This window comes from Oncorhynchus mykiss, chromosome 26, assembly GCF_057628025.1.
Source record: "Oncorhynchus mykiss isolate SJ-2025 chromosome 26, ASM5762802v1, whole genome shotgun sequence".
NCBI classification, from domain to species: domain Eukaryota; kingdom Metazoa; phylum Chordata; class Actinopteri; order Salmoniformes; family Salmonidae; genus Oncorhynchus; species Oncorhynchus mykiss.
The window spans coordinates 34,482,090-34,502,500 of NC_143047.1; the positions used below are offsets into that span (position 1 = coordinate 34,482,090).

At 44.3% G+C, this 20,411-nt stretch overlaps 1 protein-coding gene across 1 annotated transcript in view; it reads left to right on the forward strand.

Annotated features, from left to right (window-relative positions):
* The window catches only part of LOC149971460 (ADAMTS-like protein 3), a 231,058-nt gene that overhangs the window by 140,539 nt on the left and 70,108 nt on the right, over window positions 1–20,411 (forward strand). The window contains exons 8-13 of the mRNA XM_090222838.1: window positions 4,616–4,690; window positions 11,372–11,529; window positions 12,713–12,824; window positions 13,898–14,036; window positions 14,235–14,285; window positions 17,472–17,682. Of these exons, the coding sequence (XP_090078964.1) occupies window positions 4,616–4,690; window positions 11,372–11,529; window positions 12,713–12,824; window positions 13,898–14,036; window positions 14,235–14,285; window positions 17,472–17,682 (746 nt within the window). The remainder of the gene's footprint in view (window positions 1–4,615; window positions 4,691–11,371; window positions 11,530–12,712; window positions 12,825–13,897; window positions 14,037–14,234; window positions 14,286–17,471; window positions 17,683–20,411) is intronic.

Genomic DNA, 20,411 nt, shown 5'->3' on the forward strand with positions numbered 1-20,411 from the left:
GGGGTTGAGTACAGGGAGAAAGAGTGGGGAGACCCGGGGAGGACAGGGGGGTTGAGTACAGGGAGAAAGAGTGGGGAGAACCGGGGAGGACGGGGGGTTGAGTACAGGGAGAAAGAGTGGGGAGAAAAGGTTCACACACACATTCTGTGCTACTTGTACTTTACCTGTGAGAGGTTTACAGTATAGAGACACTGGATGGGGCTTGGAGGGGGGGTTGTTAATGTGACTGTCACAAGGTGTTTCTACAGTAGACATCAGATGTTATCCCTGGTTGGAGGGGGAGGGGTGTTAACGTGACTGTCACAAGGTGTTTCTACAGTAGATATCAGATGTTATCACCTGGTTGGAGGGGGGTGTTAACGTGACTGTCACAAGGTGTTTCTACAGTAGACATCAGATGTTATCCCTGGTTGGAGGGGGGGTTGTTAACGTGACTGTCACAAGGTGTTTCTACAGTAGACATCAGATGTTATCACCTGGTTGGAGGAGGGGGGGTGTTAACGTGACTGTCACACGGTGTTTCTACAGTAGACATCAGATGTTATCCCCTGGTTGGAGGGGGGTGTTAACGTGACTGTCACAAGGTGTTTCTACAGTAGATATCAGATGTTATCCCCTGGTTGGAGGGGGGGGGGGGTTGTTAACGTGACTGTCAGAAGGTGTTTCTACAGTAGATATCAGATGTTATCACCTGGTTGGAGGGGGGTGTTGTTAACGTGACTGTCACAAGGTGTTTCTACAGTAGACATCAGATGTTATCACCTGGTTGGAGGGGGGTGTTGTTAACGTGACTGTCACAAGGTGTTTCTACAGTAGATATCAGATGTTATCACCTGGTTGGAGGGGGGGGGGGGGTGTTAACGTGACTGTCACAAGGTGTTTCTACAGTAGACATCAGATGTTATCACCTGGTTGGAGGAGGGGGGGGGGTGTTAACGTGACTGTCACACGGTGTTTCTACAGTAGACATCAGATGTTATCCCCTGGTTGGAGGGGGGTGTTAACGTGACTGTCACAAGGTGTTTCTACAGTAGATATCAGATGTTATCCCCTGGTTGGAGGGGGGTGTTAACGTGACTGTCACAAGGTGTTTCTACAGTAGACATCAGATGTTATCCCCTGGTTGGAGGGGGGTGTTAACGTGACTGTCACAAGGTGTTTCTACAGTAGACATCAGATGTTATCACCTGGTTGGAGGGGGGGGGGGGGGGGGTGTTAACGTGACTGTCACAAGGTGTTTCTACAGTAGACATCAGATGTTATCACCTGGTTGGAGGAGGGGGGGGGGGGTGTTAACGTGACTGTCACACGGTGTTTCTACAGTAGACATCAGATGTTATCACCTGGTTGGAGGGGGGTGTTGTTAACGTGACTGTCACAAGGTGTTTCTACAGTAGACATCAGATGTTATCCCCTGGTTGGAGGGGGAGGGGGGTGTTAACGTGACTGTCACAAGGTGTTTCTACAGTAGATATCAGATGTTATCACCTGGTTGGAGGGGGGTGTTAACGTGACTGTTACAAGGTGTTTCTACAGTAGACATCAGATGTTATCCCCTGGTTGGAGGGGGGGTTGTTAACGTGACTGTCACAAGGTGTTTCTACAGTAGACATCAGATGTTATCCCCTGGTTGGAGGAGGGTTGTTAACGTGACTGTCACAAGGTGTTTCTACAGTAGATATCAGATGTTATCCCCTGGTTGGAGGGGGGTGTTAACGTGACTGTCACAAGGTGTTTCTACAGTAGACATCAGATGTTATCACCTGGTTGGAGGGGGGTGTTAACGTGACTGTCACAAGGTGTTTCTACAGTAGATATCAGATGTTATCACCTGGTTGGAGGAGGGGGGGTTGTTAACGTGACTGTCACAAGGTGTTTCTACAGTAGACATCAGATGTTATCACTTGGTTGGAGGAGGGTGTTAACGTGACTGTTACAAGGTGTTTCTACTGTAGATATCAGATGTTATCACCTGGTTGGAGGGGGTGTTAACGTGACTGTCACAAGGTGTTTCTACAGTAGATATCAGATGTTATCACTTGGTTGGAGGAGGGTGTTAACGTGACTGTCACAAGGTGTTTCTACAGTAGACATCAGATGTTATCACTTGGTTGGAGGAGGGGGGGTTGTTAACGTGACTGTCACAAGGTGTTTCTACAGTAGACATCAGATGTTATCACTTGGTTGGAGGAGGGTGTTAACGTGACTGTCACAAGGTGTTTCTACAGTAGATATCAGATGTTATCACCTGGTTGGAGGGGGGTGTTAACGTGACTGTCACAAGGTGTTTCTACAGTAGATATCAGATGTTATCACCTGGTTGGAGGAAGGGGGGTGTTAACGTGACTGTCACACGGTGTTTCTACAGTAGAAATCAGATGTTATCACCTGGTTGGAGGGGGATGGGGTTGTTAACGTGACTGTCACAAGGTGTTTCTACAGTAGACATCAGATGTTATCCCCTGGTTGGAGGGGGAGGGGAGTGTTAACGTGACTGTCACAAGGTGTTTCTACAGTAGATATCAGATGTTATCCCCTGGTTGGAGGGGGGTGTTAACGTGACTGTCACAAGGTGTTTCTACAGTAGACATCAGATGTTATCACCTGGTTGGAGGGGGGTGTTAACGTGACTGTCACAAGGTGTTTCTACAGTAGATATCAGATGTTATCACCTGGTTGGAGGGGGAGGGGGTTGTTAACGTGACTGTCACAAGGTGTTTTTACAGTAGACATCAGATGTTATCACCTGGTTGGAGGGGGGTGTTAACGTGACTGTCACAAGGTGTTTCTACAGTAGATATCAGATGTTATCACCTGGTTTATCTCTCCACTGGAAAACTAAACCTCAGAGTCTGAGTAGAAAGTGATATGCCCCAGTGACACACACACACACAAACACGTGTAAACACAAATACACACACACACACACACACACACACACACACACGCACACACACACACACACACACGCACACACGCACACACACACACACACACACACACACACACACACACACACACACACACACACACACACACACACACACACACACACACACACACACACACACACACACACGGGAACACAAATACACACACACACAGGAACACAAATACACATATACACACATATATACACACACAAACCCTTCTTGCCTAATCTCATATTTGACTGCTGTAGAGGTCATACTATATTGGACACATTTTCTACTGTACTATATTCTACTGTACTATATTCTACTGTACACTGTTGTTGTTCTGTTTTCACATGAACACATTTAGAATTGGCACATTACAGACTGCAGAGGGAGAAATACGGGTTATCATTTTTCCTCTCTGGTTAGTAAACTCCAATTCCATGTTGCTCCTTGGAAGAACATTCCTTGTCACAGTCTTGGCCTACGTCCCAAATGGCACCCCATTCCTGTATAGTACACTACATTTGACCAGGGCCCCTAGGCTGTCACTTGGGACTCTGACCATGCTTTTACCATCCAACGGTCACTCCAGGTTTTTCAACACTGCTACTTCTCGAGATACATCACAGATACATTATTTCATTCCACTTTGAAACAAAATAGTTTCGACACAGTTCTATTTGACCTCATAAAATGTGTTGTCATATATATATATATATTTACATGGACTGAATGCTTAATCGGTTGCTGGAAGTGTTTCAACACACTTTCCTTTGGCCTCACCAACCCCCTTTGTTGATAAGACACTGAAGGTCAGTATGATCTGCCAACTGAAGTAGAACTCCTACACACTGGCTGTGTCCCATTAGGGCGCCTTATTCCCTACATGACAGAGCCCTATGGGGTCCCAGTCAAAGGTAGTGCACTATATAGGGAATAGGGTACCATTTAGGACCGGCCCAACTTTATTTACTGATGTTCATGTTCATGGTGAGATCTGAAGCCAAAAGGAGTTCATTGTACAAATCAACTGAAACAGGGAGGAAACAGTCACGCCAGCTCCATAATAAGAACAGGAAAAGATTGCTTCATTTGTTTACCCTAAAAGGGAAAAGAAACCTGCAGACTGCTCTTTCTCCTATCACTTACAAGCTTTTTAATTGTCTCCCTTTATTAAAACTGACGTTTCAGCCTCTTGGCTTTCAGCAAAAGCTCTGACGAAGAGGAAGACACGTCAGCTTTAATAAAATAAGTGATAAGAGGAAGAGCTAAGTGTCTTTGCTTTAAAGTTGTCCCATTATTCCCACACCTGCAACAGGAACTCAGGTGTGAGAGTGCTATCTACCCAACAGCTTAGTGGACTATTGTTACACTCAGAAATGTGTCGTGTTGAGAGACCATCTATTAATTACGTCTGTATCTGCCATATCTATTTCCAGATGAACTAAGCGTGTATTTTTTAGGACATTTGGTGTATTGTATTCTAAGAGTGTCTTGTGTATTCTGAGGACATTTTATCTGAGGACATTTTATCTGAGGACATTTTATGTATTGTGGAGACATTTCTGTGTATTGTGCTGACATTTAAGTATACTGTGGCAATTGTATGTGTTCGGGAATTTGTTGAGATTTGGGTTATTGTGGAGACATTTTGGCATTTGTTGAGTAGTCTAAATAAAATCTACTTTGTCCTACAGCTGTGAAGACAGTGCTGGAAGTTCCCTTGGGAAGCAGGAGTTTGAGAGTCAGCTCCAAGGGACCTGATGTCATAGGTGAGTACTTCACTGTTCAAGGGGCTGTCCAACCTGCACACACACACACACAAACAACCACACACACTTTCTCTTGGTCTCGCTTTCTCTCTAAACATCTGGGCTAACAAATGTTCTACTGGCAGCTGATCAGTGCTAGTGATTTATAGAGGAAGTCATCACGTTATGTCTAACTCTGCCCAGCACTGTGAGAATCACATACCACACTGACAACGAGCCACTCTGATATGTGACTCTGATATACACACACACACACACACACACACACACACACACACACACACACACACACACACACACACACACACACACACACACACACACACACACACACACGTCATGCTTTGCCATTCAAGAATGTTCAGAGATTCCAGAGTGTTCCAATGAGGTTCTAAAAAGCAGTGCTGAGAGAGACAGAGTTCTCTCCTCTCCTCTCTGTTGGCTTGTGTTGGGAGCTCATGCATTTCAGATTTATGGGATGTATTTCCTATGTGTGAGTGTGTGTGTGCGTGTGCATGTGAGAGCGCTCCGTGCATGTGTGCGAGACTGCTTCAAGTGTATGTCTGAGCACTGTGTGGTGTGTATGTGTGTATGTGTGTGTGTGTGTGTGTGTGTGTTTGTGTATGTGTGTATGTGTGTATGTGTGTGTGTGTGTGTGTGTGTGTGTGTGTGTGTGTGTGTGTGTGTGTGTGTGTGCGTGTGTCTCTGATTCCACAGGAGACATGACTAACTCCAGCTGCCTCGTTGGTGGCCAACATCATAATACACCCCTACAACTCCACATGTTTAAGTGGATGTGTGTTTTGTCAGATGTTACAAAACAAGGGTTTGGAGTGACCTTCGAATTACTTTAACAGATCGTTTATCAACTATCAGGAGACTAGCGAGGCCGACATGGAGAAGGAAAAGAACAGTGACGTAAAAAAGGAGAGTAAAGGAGAGCAGAGTAAAACCCAGTAAAGGAGAGCAGAGTAAAACCCAGTAAAGGAGAGCAGAGTAAAACCCAGTAAAGGAGAGCAGAGTAAAACCCAGTAAAGGAGAGCAGAATAAAACCCAGTAAAGGAGAGCAGAGTAAAACCCAGTAAAGGAGAGCAGAGTAAAACCCAGTAAAGGAGAGCAGAGTAAAACCCAGTAAAGGAGAGCAGAGTAAAACCCAGTAAAGGAGAGCAGAGTAAAACCCAGTAAAGGAGAGCAGAATAAAACCCAGTAAAGGAGAGCAGAATAAAACCCAATAAAGGAGAGCAGAATAAAACCCAGTAAAGGAGAGCAGAATAAAACCCAGTAAAGGAGAGCAGAGTAAAACCCAGTAAAGGAGAGCAGAATAAAACCCAGTAAAGGAGAGCAGAGTAAAACCCAGTAAAGGAGAGCAGAGTAAAACCCAGTAAAGGAGAGCAGAATGAAACCCAGTAAAGGAGAGCAGAATAAAACCCAGTAAAGGAGAGCAGAGTAAAACCCAGTAAAGGAGAGCAGAATAAAACCCAGTAAAGGAGAGCAGAGTAAAACCCGGTAAAGGAGAGCAGAATAAAACCCGGTAAAGGAGAGCAGAATAAAACCCAGTAAAGGAGAGCAGAGTAAAACCCAGTAAAGGAGAGCAGAGTAAAACCCAGTAAAGGAGAGCAGAGTAAAACCCAGTAAAGGAGAGCAGAGTAAAACCCAGTAAAGGAGAGCAGAATAAAACCCAGTAAAGGAGAGCAGAGTAAAACCCAGTAAAGGAGAGCAGAATAAAACCCAGCAAAGGAGAGCAGAGTAAAACCCGGTAAAGGAGAGCAGAGTAAAACCCGGTAAAGGAGAGCAGAGTAAAACCCAGTAAAGGAGAGCAGAGTAAAACCCAGTAAAGGAGAGCAGAGTAAAACCCAGTAAAGGAGAGCAGAGTAAAACCCAGTAAAGGAGAGCAGAGTAAAACCCGGTAAAGGAGAGCAGAATAAAACCCGGTAAAGGAGAGCAGAGTAAAACCCAGTAAAGGAGAGCAGAGTAAAACCCAGTAAAGGAGAGCAGAGTAAAACCCAGTAAAGGAGAGCAGAGTAAAACCCAGTAAAGGAGAGCAGAATAAAACCCAGTAAAGGAGAGCAGAGTAAAACCCAGTAAAGGAGAGCAGAATAAAACCCAGCAAAGGAGAGCAGAGTAAAACCCGGTAAAGGAGAGCAGAGTAAAACCCGGTAAAGGAGAGCAGAGTAAAACCCAGTAAAGGAGAGCAGAGTAAAACCCAGTAAAGGAGAGCAGAGTAAAACCCAGTAAAGGAGAGCAGAGTAAAACCCAGTAAAGGAGAGCAGAGTTAAACCCAGTAAAGGAGAGCAGAGTAAAACCCAGTAAAGGAGAGCAGAATAAAACCCAGTAAAGGAGAGCAGAATAAAACCCAGTAAAGGAGAGCAGAATAAAACCCAGTAAAGGAGAGCAGAGTAAAACCCAGTAAAGGAGAGCAGAGTAAAACCCAGTAAAGGAGAGCAGAGTAAAACCCAGTAAAGGAGAGCAGAATAAAGCCCAGTAAAGGAGAGCAGAGTTAAACCCAGTAAAGGAGAGCAGAGTAAAACCCAGTAAAGGAGAGCAGAGTAAAACCCAGTAAAGGAGAGCAGAATAAAACCCAGTAAAGGAGAGCAGAGTAAAACCCAGTAAAGGAGAGCAGAATAAAACCCAGTAAAGGAGAGCTGAGTAAAACCCAGTAAAGGAGAGCAGAGTAAAACCCAGTAAAGGAGAGCAGAGTAAAACCCAGTAAAGGAGAGCAGAGTAAAACCCAGTAAAGGAGAGCAGAGTAAAACCCAGTAAAGGAGAGCAGAGTAAAACCCAGTAAAGGAGAGCAGAGTAAAACCCAGTAAAGGAGAGCAGAGTAAAACCCAGTAAAGGAGAGCAGAGTAAAACCCAGTAAAGGAGAGCAGAGTAAAACCCAGTAAAGGAGAGCAGAGTAAAACCCAGTAAAGGAGAGCAGAGTAAACCCCAGTAAAGGAGAGCAGAATTAAACCCAGTAAAGGAGAGCAGAGTAAAACCCAGTAAAGGAGAGCAGAGTAAAACCCAGTAAAGGAGAGCAGAGTAAAACCCAGTAAAGGAGAGCAGAGTAAACCCCAGTAAAGGAGAGCAGAATTAAACCCAGTAAAGGAGAGCAGAGTAAAACCCAGTAAAGGAGAGCAGAGTAAAACCCAGTAAAGGAGATTAGAGTAAAACCCAGTAAAGGAGAGCAGAGTAAAACCCAGTAAAGGAGAGCAGAGTAAAACCCAGTAATGGAGAGCAGAGTAAAACCCAGTAAAGGAGAGCAGAGTAAAACCCAGTAAAGGAGAGCAGAGTAAAACCCAGTAAAGGAGAGCAGCGTAAAACCCAGTAAAGGAGAGCAGAGTAAAACCCAGTAAAGGAGAGAAGAATAAAACCCAGTAAAGGAGAGCAGAGTAAAACCCAGTAAAGGAGAGCAGAGTAAACCCCAGTAAAGGAGAGCAGAGTAAAACCCAGTAAAGGAGAGCAGAGTAAAACCCAGTAAAGGAGAGCAGAATAAAACCCAGTAAAGGAGAGCAGAGTAAAACCCAGTAAAGGAGAGCAGAGTAAAACCCAGTAAAGGAGAGCAGAGTAAAACCCAGTAAAGGAGAGCAGAGTAAAACCCAGTAAAGGAGAGCAGAGTAAAACCCAGTAAAGGAGAGCAGAGTAAAACCCAGTAAAGGAGAGCAGAGTAAAACCCAGTAAAGGAGAGCAGAGTAAAACCCAGTAAAGGAGAGCAGAGTAAAACCCAGTAAAGGAGAGCAGAGTAAAACCCAGTAAAGGAGAGCAGAGTAAAACCCAGTAAAGGAGAGCAGAATAAAACCCAGTAAAGGAGAGCAGAGTAAAACCCAGTAAAGGAGAGCAGAGTAAAACCCAGTAAAGGAGAGCAGAGTAAAACCCAGTAAAGGAGAGCAGAATAAAACCCAGTAAAGGAGAGCAGAGTAAAACCCAGTAAAGGAGAGCAGAGTAAAACCCAGTAAAGGAGAGCAGAATAAAACCCAGTAAAGGAGAGCAGAGTAAAACCCAGTAAAGGAGAGCAGAGTAAAACCCAGTAAAGGAGAGCAGAGTAAAACCCAGTAAAGGAGAGCAGAGTAAAACCCAGTAAAGGAGAGCAGAGTAAAACCCAGTAAAGGAGAGCAGAGTAAAACCCAGTAAAGGAGAGCAGAGTAAAACCCAGTAAAGGAGAGCAGAGTAAAACCCAGTAAAGGAGAGCAGAGTAAAACCCAGTAAAGGAGAGCAGAGTAAAACCCAGTAAAGGAGAGCAGAATAAAACCCAGTAAAGGAGAGCAGAGTAAAACCCAGTAAAGGAGAGCAGAGTAAAACCCAGTAAAGGAGAGCAGAGTAAAACCCAGTAAAGGAGAGCAGAATAAAACCCAGTAAAGGAGAGCAGAATAAAACCCAGTAAAGGAGAGCAGAGTAAAACCCAGTAAAGGAGAGCAGAGTAAAACCCAGTAAAGGAGAGCAGAGTAAAACCCAGTAAAGGAGAGCAGAGTAAAACCCAGTAAAGGAGAGCAGAATAAAAGCTGATTTGAGAAATGTAAAGCCTCTGGAACCCAGCTTCAAGTTCACAAACTCCACTGAAACTAAATACTGTTAGGAGCGGTTTGAGAGAAGTGGTATCATATTTTCACCTTGGGGCTTTTCTTAAAAGGCTATTTGGCTTACAAATGGCTTATTTTTGTGATGTGGCAAAGGGCTACGTTGTGGTTAATTATTTCAAGTTGTGAAATTCTAAATTCTCATTTGTGATGTACTGTATAATTGATGTTGAAAATACATTAAACATGCCTGGGCCTTTGCAGAAACATTTGTTGAACGTGAATTGAGAGTTTGTTGAAATGTTAGTGATTCCATTCATCTCTAATGTAAAACATTGTTTTGGGAAGACGTTTGAATCTTCCCCCTCATAAAAGATTTTGTGAGAAACACATATGTTAGAGAAAGACAAATAAAGAGAGAGAGAGGGGGATGACAAGAAGAACGGCCGATGCTGTGCTGTGGGACAGCTGAATATGATTATGTCTCTATGAGAAATGACTCTTATCAAATTCACTGTTTATTTTCTCACACCCACTCAGTCGTTTGGCCAATAGATATTCAAAGAGTCACACATTTATGACTGTCATTGGAGATGATGAAGTCTCTATTGTTAGATCTTTTTACTATTAAACTGTTAGCATCGTGACCTTTATCTTAGCCTTCGTGTATTGGGTCCATATTCATAAAGCGTCTTAGAGTAGGAGTGCTGATCTAGGATCAGGTCCCCGTTGCCCATATACAGTGGGGCAAAAAAGTATTTAGTCAGCCACCAATTGTGCAAGTTCTCCCACATAAAAAGATGAGAGAGGCCTGTAATTTTCATCATAGGTACACTTCAACTATGACAGACAAAATGAGAAAAAAAATCTTGAAAATCACATTGTAGGATTTTTTATGAATTTACTTGCAAATTATGGTGGAAAATAAGTATTTGGTCACCTACAAACAAGCAAGATTTCTGGCTCTCACAGACCTGTAACTTCTTCTTTAAGAGGCTCCTCTGTCCTCCACTCGTTCGTTACCTGTATTAATGGCACCTGTTTGAACTTATCAGTATAAAAGACACCTGTCCACAACCTCAAACAGTCACACTCCAAACTCCACTATGGCCAAGACCAAAGAGCTGTCAAAGGACACCAGAAACAAAATTGTAGACCTGCACCAGGCTGGGAAGACTGAATCTGCAATAGGTAAGCAGCTTGGTTTGAAGAAATCAACTGTGGGAGCAATTATTAGGAAATGGAAGACATACAAGACCACTGATAATCTCCCTCGATCTGGGGCTCCACGCAAGATCTCACCCCGTGGGCTCAAAATGATCACAAGAACGGTGAGCAAAAATCCCAGAACCACACGGGGGGACCTAGTGAATGACCTGCAGAGAGCTGGGACCAAAGTAACAAAGCCTACCATCATATAACAAACTATTGAATATAACAAACTATTGAGATAAACTTTTGTTATTGACCAAATACTTATTTTCCACCATAATTTGCAAATACATTCATTAAAAATCCTACAATGTGATTTTCTGCAGAATTCTTTTCATCATTTTGTCTGCCATAGTTGAAGTGTACCTATGATGAAACTGACAGGCCTCTCCCATCTTTTTAAGTGGGAGAACTTGCACAATTGGTGGCTGACTAAATACTTTTTTGCCCCACTGTAAATCTTATACATTGTGATCTAAAAGGACAAACTAATCCCAGCACTCCTACTCCGATACACTTTATGAATATGGGCACTGGTCCATTCATGTATAGGTGGGAATCATGAGAGTGAGCGCATACACACACACACACACACACACACACACATACACACACACACACACACACACACACACACACACACACACACACAGCAAACAGTGTTAACTCGCCGAGCTGAAGGTTAGACGTTACTTCAGCAGCTTAACTACCGTCTGCTGTGTTCAGCTTTCAGACAAGGTTAAAACCACTCTCTGTGATCTACATCAACACCGTTATCAACTGTTCTTGGTGTGCGGAGTACTGCTGATGGACTTTATACATCCAGATTTACCTCATTATGTGTTTGTGTGTCTCTTTCTCTCTCTCCCTCGATCTCTCCACCTCTCTCTTTCTCATTCTCTCTTCCCCCCCCTCTCTCTCTCTCTCTCTCTCTCTCTCTCTCTCTCTCTCTTCCCCCCCCCCCCCCCCCCTGCAGTAATCGAGACCCAGTCTCTGCAGGGTCATAGAGAGGAGCACAGTCTGGTCTCTCCCGGTTCCTACATCATCGGCAACACCACTGTGGACTACCAGAAAGGGACAGACAGACAGACGCTCAGGACACAAGGACCTCTGGGAGCCGATTACATCATCAAGGTGACACGAGGAAGAGGAGCTGATGGAAACGTCTACCTACATCATTCATGAGGGAAATGCATACCTACATCATCCAAGAGTCATTTCTCAATTTCTCTTATGATTCTGAAAGTCTTTTTTGTGTTCTTAGATGTTGTAATCTGAGTAACCATATCAATATTGTTTTTGTAAATGACCATTCTTTTACATCGTCAGAATACTGAACAGATTGATGACAATTTTGTAGAGAAAGCCCTTGCCAATACATACACATTGCATGTTAGTGAAGTATGCTGATTACACCCACAAGTCAGGTTGCGTCCCAAATCCCACCATATTCCCTTTGTAGTGCACTACCTTTGACATAGTGCACTTTTAAGTCATGTACTTCAGGGGATTGGGTTCCATTTGGGACACTACCTAAGCTCTCTCCCATGTCATTGAGGTTATCAAAGCATTGCACAAACATGACACGACTCCCATTTCTGTGGCAATAAAACACTGCGTGCCATGGCTCTCCTAATCATCATCATCATCGTTAGCATTATCTTCATCGTGATCATCATAGTCTGAAAATCAGGCCCTGTGTGAATTCCATAGCAGATACTAGTATGTAGGCCTAGGCTGCCTGCTAAATGGCGCCCTTATCCCTTTCTAGTCCACAACTTTTAAAATGAGTGCACTATAAAGGTAAAAGGGTTCTGCTGTCTTTCACATGGAACCAATGACACAATGACATAACATAGGATTTGGACCGGCGCCTACAGCGCCAGCGACATAAATGACCTACACATTACCCACATCACAAATGTTTAGTTTATAAAATAACTTCTACTTTCATCTGATGTCAGCAAATCCTTGTTTATTCAATGTGATTATTAATGTTGAAATAATTCATTTAAGTAAAGGGATACTAGAAGGGAATGTGGTCCAAATGCTTGATTGCGAGACGTTCTTCTGATGAATGTTCTGCATGAAAATGAGGATTGGGCTGGTTCATGTTGGCACCCGAGTCTGTTCAGACATTGAGTCTTACGACTTTATACACTGAGTTCTAAGGCCAGTGACTGAGTTTGAGTCTTAAATCTCAATAATCTTTCTAAACATGTCTAGATCTCTAGACATCTTTAGATATGGATGTGTGAGTGCGTGCACGTGATTGTGTGAGTGTGCGTCTGTGTCCAACAGTGTGTGTTCTCTCCAGGTGAAATACGCTGCTCCGAAGGACACGATGGTCCAGTTCCTGTTCTATCAACCAATCAGGTACCAGTGGAGAGAGACTGACTTCTTCCCCTGCTCTGTCACTTGTGGAGGAGGTGAGACTGACCCCAGATCAGCTCTTAAAGAGACTGTTGTTGCTAGCTAACAAGGCCGAGCCTTTTGGGGACCCTAAGCGATCAAAAACCTGTGTGGTGAAAACATTTTAGCATTTTAGCTGTCTTGGTGGTGGAGAGAAAAATGTGCAAATCATTTCAATTAAATGTAAAATGTTTTGCCATGGCGTTCAGGTAGTTATTGAAGTTTTAAAACACATTTCATGCAATTCTACTCATTACTACAACTTATTTACTAAGCAATGTAAAACATTTGATCTGACATGGGTTAATTGAGTGACTTGCATAACAAGTGGAAAACTTCTGATGCACTACCACATTTTGAAATGGAAACTTGTGTATTCTACTATTCTAACTCTCAATAGTAAATTGGGATCCAACTGAGTTCCTAGCAGCCGTGGGGCCCTAAGCGGCTGCTTATGTTGCTTATTGGCTGTGCCAGCACTGAAGATTTATGACTGAACCCAGATCAGCTCTTATAGAGACTGTTGAAGCCAGCTATTAGCTGAAGCATTATGACTGAACCCAGATCCTTCTTATAGAGACTGTTCTTGTTGCCAGCAACAGCTTTGCCTGAACCCGGACCAGCTCTTATAGAGACTGTTGAAGCCTACTATTAGTTCAAGCTTTATGACTGAACCCGGACCAGCTCTTATAGAGACTGTTGAAGCCTACTATTAGTTAAAGCCTTATGCCTGAACCCATATCAGCTCTTATAGGTGTCAAAGCTGGAGAGACATTGATGAGGCTTGAGATATGATTGAGCAAAACGTTAGCCCAGCATTAACCAAACGTTTATCCAATGTTTTCCATTTCATACATTCAATTTATATTTTGGTTACATTTGGTTGCTGTATTATGAGGCAATGCATCCGATTATGAAGGACCCAACGTGTCTGTGTTTTAGTGCTTTCGTTTCATGTTTCTTCCCAAAACAGACATTGAGACAAACATTTGAATGGCCCAAAATGAACCCATTGCCCACCAAATGTTAGTCCGATGTTTGCTTTCGATCCTATTCATTGCTGACCTTGATTGTTTCTGCCTATTGCCAGGTTACCAGCTGAACTCAGCAGAGTGCACAGACATCAGGTCCAGTCAGGTGTTACCAGAGCACCACTGTAACAGCTACCCTGAGAACACCAAACCCACGCCCAAACTCAAGGAGTGCAACATGGACCTCTGTCCTGAGAGGCATGTACATGTACCAATCACAATGGTTGCCCTATGGGCCCTGGTCAAAAGCAGTGCACCATGTCAAATTGGGAGCCATTTGGGACATACCCTATTCTGTTTCCAGTCGTGGTTGTGCATGTGAAGGCTGTATAGGAAACATGGTTCCTCTGAATGGTCATGGTGACATGGCGTTGTCTTCCTCTTTCTATTCTCTAGTGATGGCTTCATAGAGGTGATGCCTTATGACCACTTTCAGCCTCTGCCACGGTGAGTGACCATCATAGTCTATCACAGAGCCTGTACCCTGTAGTACCCTGGACAGGACACTAGTCTATCACAGGGCCTGTACTACTGTAGTACACCCCATGGACAGGACACTAGTCTATCACAGAGCCTGTACCCTGTAGTACCCTGGACAGGACACTAGTCTATCACAGGGCCTGTACTACTGAAGTACCCTGGACAGGACACTAGTCTATCACAGAGCCTGTACTACTGTAGTACCCTGGACAGGACACTAGTCTATCACAGAGCCTGTACTACTGTAGTACACCCCCTGGCCAGGACACTAGTCTATCACAGAGCCTGTACCCTGTAGTACCCTGGACAGGACACTAGTCTATCACAGGGCCTGTACTACTGAAGTACCCTGGACAGGACACTAGTCTATCACAGGGCCTGTACTACTGTAGTACACCCCCTGGACAGGACACTAGTCTGTCACAGGGCCTGTACTACTGTAGTACCCTGGACAGGACACTAGTCTATCACAGGGCCTGTACTACTGTAGTACACCCCCTGGACAGGACACTAGTCTATCACAGGGCCTGTACTACTGTAGTACCCTGGACAGGACACTAGTCTATCACAGGGCCTGTACTACTGTAGTACACCCCCTGGACAGGACACTAGTCTATCACAGGGCCTGTACTACTGTAGTACCCTGGACAGGACACTAGTCTATCACAGGGCCTGTACTACTGTAGTACACCCCCTGGACAGGACACTCGTCTATCACAGAGCCTGTACTATTGTAGTACACCCCCTGGACAGGACACTAGTCTATCACAGAGCCTGTACTACTGTAGTACACCCCCTGGACAGGACACTAGTCTATCACGGAGCCTGTACTATTGTAGTACCCTGGACAGGACAGTAGTCTATCACAGGGCCTGTACTACTGTAGTACACCCCCTGGACAGGACACTCGTCTATCACAGAACCTGTAATACTGTAGTACTATGACATTATTATTACTGTCAGTAACAGAGAGGACATGTCAAACATGCTCTTCTGAGCATATATATTCTTCCTACATAGCATAGTTATGTCTATGCTATGTCACTGAATTAGGTGTCACAGATAGTCACAAACATGTTATAGCTCTGTGTTAGCTAGTCCTATGCTATGCTATGTCATATCAAATCAAATGTATTTCTTACATCAGTTGATATATCAAAGTGCTGTACAGAAACCCAGCCTAAAACCCCAAACAGCAAGCAATGCAGGTGTAGAAGCACGGTGGCTAGGAAAAACTCCCTAGAAAGGCCAAAACCTAGGAAGAAACCTAGAGAGGAACCAGGCTATGAGGGGTGGCCAGTCCTCTTCTGGCTGTGCCGGGTGGAGATCATAACAGAACATGACCAAGATGTTCAAATGTTCCTAAATTACCAGCATGGTCAAATAATAATCACAGTAGTTGTCGAGGGTGCAACAAGTCAGCACCTCAGGAGTAAATGTCAGTTGGCTTTTCATAGCCGATCATTGAGAGTATCTCTACCGCTCCTGCTGTCTCTAGAGAGTTGAAAACAGCAGGTGTGGGACAGGTAGCACGCCCAGTGAACAGGTCAGGGTTCCATAGCCGCAGGCAGAACAGTTGAAACTGGAGCAGCAGCACGACCAGGTGGACTGGGGACAGCAAGGAGTCATCATGCCAGGTAGTCTTGAGGCATGGTCCTAGGACTCACGTCCTCTGGGAGAGAGAAAGAAAGAAAGAAAGAAAGAAAGAAAGAAAGAAAGAAAGAAAGAAAGAGAGAAAGAGAGAGAGAATTAGAGAAAGCATACTTAAATTCACACAGGACACCGGATAAGACAGGAGAAATACTCCAGATATAACAGACTGGCCCTAGCCCCCGGACACATAAACTACTGCAGCATAAATACTGGAGGCTGAGACAGGAGGGGTCAGGAGACACTGTGGCCCCATCCAAGGACACCCCCGGACAGGGCCAAACAGGCAGGATATAACCCCACCCACTTTGCCAAAGCACAGCCCCCACACCACTAAAGGGATATCTTCAACCACCAACTTACCATCCTGAGACAAGGCCGAGTATAGCCCACAAAGATCTCCGCCACGGCACACCAAAAGGGGGGGCGCCAATCCAGCCCCTGTAATAGGGTTAGAGGCAGAGAATCCCAGTGGAGAGAGGGGAGTCGGCCAGGCAGAGACGGCAAGGACGGTTCGTTGCTCCAGAGCCTTTCTGTTCACCTTCCCACTCCTGGGCCAGACTACACTCACTCATATGACCCACTGAAGAGATAAGTCTTCAGTAAAGACTTAAAGGTTGAGACCGAGTCTGCGTCTCTCACATAAAAATGGAGCTCTATAGGACAAAGCCCTGCCTCCAGCTGTTTGCTTAGAAATTCTAGGGACAATTAGGAGGCCTGCGTCTTGTGACCGTAGCGTACGTGTAGGTATGTACGGCAGGACCAAATCGGAAAGATAGGTAGGAGTAAGCCCATGTAATGCTTTGTAGGTTAGCAGTAAAACCTTGAAATCAGCCCTTGCCTTAACAGGAAGCCTGTGTAGGGAGGCTAGCACTGGAGTAATATGATCACATGTTTTGGTTCTAGTCAGGATTCTAGCAGCCGACAGATAAGATCTAAACCAGGGCAGAACTTGTCCGTGTAGACCAATTTGGGTTTCCAATCTCTCCAAAAGAATGTGGTGATCGATGTTATCAAAAGCAGTACTAAGGTCTAAGAGCACGAGGACAGATGCAGAGCTACGGTCTGACGCCATTAAAAGGTAATTTACCACCTTCACAAGTGCAGTCTCAGTGCTATGATGGGGTCTAAAACCAGACTGAAGCATTTCATATACATTGTTTGTCTTCAGGAAGGCAGTGAGTTGCTGCGAAACAGCTTTTTCAAAAAAAATTGAGAGGAATGGAAGATTCGATATAGGCTGATAGTTTTTTATATTTTCTGGGTCAAGGTTTGGCTTTTTCAAGAGAGACTTTATTACTGCCACTTTTAGTGAGTGGTACACATCCGGTGGATAGAGAGCCGTTTATTATGTTCAACATAGGAGGACCAAGCACAGGAAGCAGCTCTTTCAGTAGTTTAGTTGGAATAGGGTCCAGGGTCCAGGGTCCAGTATGCAATATCTCTGTCACTGTTTAAAGCATCATAAAGAGTTATGTGCATCTTATTGCTGTTTTTCCCCAGGTGGGAGCAGGGTCCCTGGACGGAGTGTTCAGTGTCGTGTGGAGAGAGCGGCGGGCTGCAGGAGCGCAGCGTGGTGTGTGTTGAGGACGACGCCCACGGACAGATCACTCAGGTGGAGGAGTGGAAGTGCACACACTCCCCTCGGCCAATCACGCAGCAGAGCTGCAACAGCTTCACCTGCCCACAGTGGGTTGCCATGGAGTGGTCTCAGGTGAGCTACCAAGTGAAAACATCTAATCAATTATTGATCGCATTCACAGTTTAGCAGGTGTTATAGTGGGTGCAGTGAAATGCTTATGTTACTAGCTTCTAACAATGCAGTAAAATGTCAAACAATTAAAATGTTTAAAAAATATAATAATAATAAAGTATGGCGGGATGAATCTGATTACCCAAATAGCACTGCAGCAGTAATCAAATGCAATCTATATGTATGTAAACCAGGATCATTTACACAAGATCAGCTAATAATTCTATGTATATGTATAGCAGTAGATATTTTAGAGTAATCTCTGTCAAAAATCCAGTATATAAATAAAGATGAAGTGTCTATTAACAGGGTAGCTAAAATTCAGTGTACAGTAATATAAATAATATGATACACTATTTACAGTATTTACCAGTGTTTCAATGTCTCTATAGCATAAGACAGCAGTGTTGGCTGTGTGTGTCTGAGTATGAGTGTGTGTGTATGTCTGTGTGTTTGTGAGTATGAGGTGTGTGTGGGTGTGTCTGATGATCTGATGGTCTGGTAATATAAGCTGTTCAACAGTCTGATGGTCTGGTGATAGAAGCTGTTCAACAGTCTGATGGTCTGGTGATAGAAACTGTTCAACAGTCTGATGGTCTGGTGATAGAAGCTGTTCAATAGTCTGATGGTAATAGAAGCTGTTCAACAGTCTGATGGTCTGGTGATAGAAGCTGTTCAACAGTCTGATGGTCTGGTGATAGAAGCTGTTCAACAGTCTGATGGTCTGGTAATAGAAGCTGTTCAACAGTCTGATGGTCTGGTGATAGAAGCTGTTCAACAGTCTGATGGTCTGGTGATAGAAGCTGTTCAATAGTCTGATGGTAATAGAAGCTGTTCAACAGTCTGATGGTCTGGTGATAGAAGCTGTTCAACAGTCTGATGGTCTGGTGATAGAAGCTGTTCAACAGTCTGATGGTAATAGAAGCTGTTCAACAGTCTGATGGTCTGGTGATAGAAGCTGTTCAACAGTCTGATGGTCTGGTGATAGAAGCTGTTCAACAGTCTGATGGTCTGGTAATAGAAGCTGTTCAACAGTCTGATGGTAATAGAAGCTGTTCAACAGTCTGATGGTCTGGTGATAGAAGCTGTTCAACAGTCTGATGGTAATAGAAGCTGTTCAACAGTCTGATGGTCTGGTAATAGAAGCTGTTCAACAGTCTGATGGTCTGGTAATAGAAGCTGTTCAACAGTCTGATGGTCTGGTGATAGAAGCTGTTCAACAGTCTGATGGTCTGGTAATAGAAGCTGTTCAACAGTCTGTTGGTCTGGTGATAGAAGCTGGTTTTTAGTCTCTTGGTCTTAGCTGTCATGCACCTGTACTGACTCCGTCTGTCAGACAGTAGCCATCCTTGGCTCAGGTGGATTGGGTCCTTAATGATCTTCTTGGCCTTCCATTGACACCGAACGCTGTAGTTGTCCTGGAGGGAAGGCAGCTGCCTTCACCTCCCTCTGAAGAGCCTTGCGTTTAAGTGCGGAGAAGCTGCCTTTACTTCCCTCTGAAGAGCCTTGCGTTTGAGTGCGGAGCAGTTGCCGTATCAGGTAGCGATGCAGCCCGACAGAATGCACTCAATGGTGCATCTGTAGATGTTTGTGATGGTCTTACACGGAACCTAAACCGGCTTACACGGAACCCAAATAGCGCCATCGTGCGCTATTGTGAATAATTTTATTTTGTCTCCCTACACCAAACCCGATCACGACACGCAGGTTAAAATATCAAAACAACTCTGAACCAATGACATTAATTTGGGTTTAGGTCGAAAAGCATTAAACATGTATGGCAATTTAGCTAGTTAGCTTGCACTTGCTAGCTAATTTGTCCTATTTAGTTAGCTTGCTGTTGCTAGCTAATTTGTCCTGGGATATATACATTGAGTTGTTATTTTACCTGAAATGCACAAGGACCTCTACTCCGACAATTAATCCACATATAGAACGGCCAACCGAATCGTTTCTAGTCATCTCTCCTCCTTCCAGGCTTTTTCATCTTTGAACTTATATGGTGATGGCATCTACACTTTCATAGTATTACCACAACAACCGGCAAACCAGTTTATTTTTTCAATCACTCACATGGGTCTAACCAATGAGGAGATGGCATGTGGGTACCTGCTTCTATAAACCAATGAGTAGATGGGAGAGGCAGGACTTGCAGCGCGATCTGCATCAGAAATAGAAAGGAGTTCTATTTTAGCCCTTGGCATCGCAGACAGTTGTTGGCGTGCGCGAGCAGTGTGGCTGCAATAACTGAATAACATGGATTTCTACATTTATTTTGCATCGCTCACGCGCGTGACGTGTCCGGTCTGGTCAGCATGTTAGGGGCCACGTCAAATTTATTCAGCCGCCTGAGGTTGTAGAGGCGCCTTCTTCATCATGATGTCGGTGTGGCAAGACCATTTCAGGTCCTCAGTGATGTGCACACAGAAGAACTTGAAGCCACTGCCTCTGTTAATTGGCTACAAGCCTCTGTAAACTGGCTATGAAGCCTCTATGAACTGGCTATGAATCCTATATGAACTGGCTGTATGTGGTAAGAACAGGAGCTTATGTGCATATACTGTAACATATACAATTTATATAAAGTCAGTATTACGTTTATATAAACTGGTGGTTGATTATAGTGTGTGTGTGTGTGTGTGTGTGTGTGTGTGTGTGTGTGTGTGTGTGTGTGTGTGTGTGTGTGTGTG